Below are 1,399 nucleotides of genomic sequence, written 5' to 3'. Positions count from 1 at the left end.
TTAGAACTGGTCCGCCATCTTGAGCGAGGTTACTTTGATCGTTAATCTCCTTGTTTCGGTTAGGACATGACGTGGTAAAGTGTCCTAGTTCATCACACTGATAACATTTAATCTTTGACCTATCCTTCTTAACTCGAGGTTCTTTCTTTTCCCGATCCACAACCTTACCTTTTCCTTTGTTCTTTTGACTTGATTCAGTTCCCATCTTGCCTTTCCCGTAACGCCTTTCTTGATTGCTTTTAGCTTTCCATTCTTCATATGTATATAGTAGTTGTTCTTCCTCTCCAAATCGTTCCTCAAACGCTTTTAGGCGTCCAATGGCTTCATGGAACGTCATGGTCTTTATATCGGCATATTGTTCAATAGTAGCACCAATTTCATATACCTCTTTCTCGGAACGGACTTCCAAAGCTTTCTCACAAGGGTCTTCTCTTCAAACGGTTCTCCAAGATTGCTTGCTTTGGAAGCTATTTGGCTAATCTTGGTCGAGAAGTCATCAATCGTATCCGTTTCTTTCATCTTGAGTACTTCGAACTCATGTTGAAGAGACTCAATACGTGCTTCCCAAACCCTATCAACCCCAATAAAATGAGTCTTTAGTGCATCCCAAATATCTTTAGCGGTGGAAAGTTGAGCCACTTGCATCACCAAAGCCTCCGGCATGGCTTGATAAAGATACACAATCGCCAACCCGTCTATCTTCGAGTCAACCACCATTCCCGTTCTTGGTTCGATAGCCTCCAACAAACCTTGAACCTTGAAGATGGCCTTGATTTTTACTGTCCAAATTGTGTAATTGGTGGACGTAAGAATCGAAAACTGAATTGAGAGAGAACTCGGTTCTTTGGGAAAACCGACTTGATTACTTGGACCATCTCCCATCTTTCTTCTTGAACTCTTAAAAATAATTAAAAAACACTTTCTGGAAGCTTTCTTGTTATTACTCGTGACCACACAAAATATAGCTACTTTAACTTTTGTAAACTTGGATTTAATAAAAAAATCAAAGAAAAGAGTTTACTTTTTCTTTTTTGTGGTTGTTGTGAACTTCAAGAACAAAATCCAATCTACTTTCAATGAACTATGATTGTTACCGTCAAGGAGAAAACAAAAAAAAAAACGGGTCTTCAAATCGCTTAGTCGGACAAGGATAAAAATTTCTCTCCTGACCAACTTGTCACCACCGTTAAAAACCTACACAAGGTCGTCGGAATTATGGGTTTTTTCCTCGTCAAAACAGAACCCAGTTACTGTTCTCAGACACCGGAATCCAACACACCGATCACCGGAATCTTGCTTTTGGTGCTGACTCTTGATCTCCGATCACCGTCGTCACAAGCTTGAAATCTTGTTCTTTGCCGCCGACTCTTGATCTCCGATCACTGCCGTCACAAGCTCT

At 40.5% G+C, this 1,399-nt stretch overlaps 1 protein-coding gene across 1 annotated transcript; it reads right to left on the bottom strand.

Moving 5' to 3' along the window:
• Positions 1 to 342: 342 nt before the first annotated feature.
• LOC143594324 (uncharacterized) lies at positions 343 to 882 on the bottom strand. Its single transcript, XM_077073659.1, has one exon. The coding sequence runs from the start codon at positions 880 to 882 to the stop codon at positions 343 to 345; it is 540 nt and encodes a 179-aa protein (XP_076929774.1).
• Between the last annotated feature and the right edge of the window lie 517 nt (positions 883 to 1,399).

Source organism: Bidens hawaiensis, unplaced genomic scaffold (assembly GCF_021521415.1).
Source record: "Bidens hawaiensis isolate Kalapana, Puna unplaced genomic scaffold, B.hawaiensis_p1.1 tig00043469_1, whole genome shotgun sequence".
NCBI classification, from domain to species: Eukaryota; Viridiplantae; Streptophyta; class Magnoliopsida; order Asterales; family Asteraceae; genus Bidens; species Bidens hawaiensis.
The sequence above is the reverse complement of the archived record's forward strand: the minus strand, read 5'-3'. Positions and strand labels throughout refer to the sequence as shown.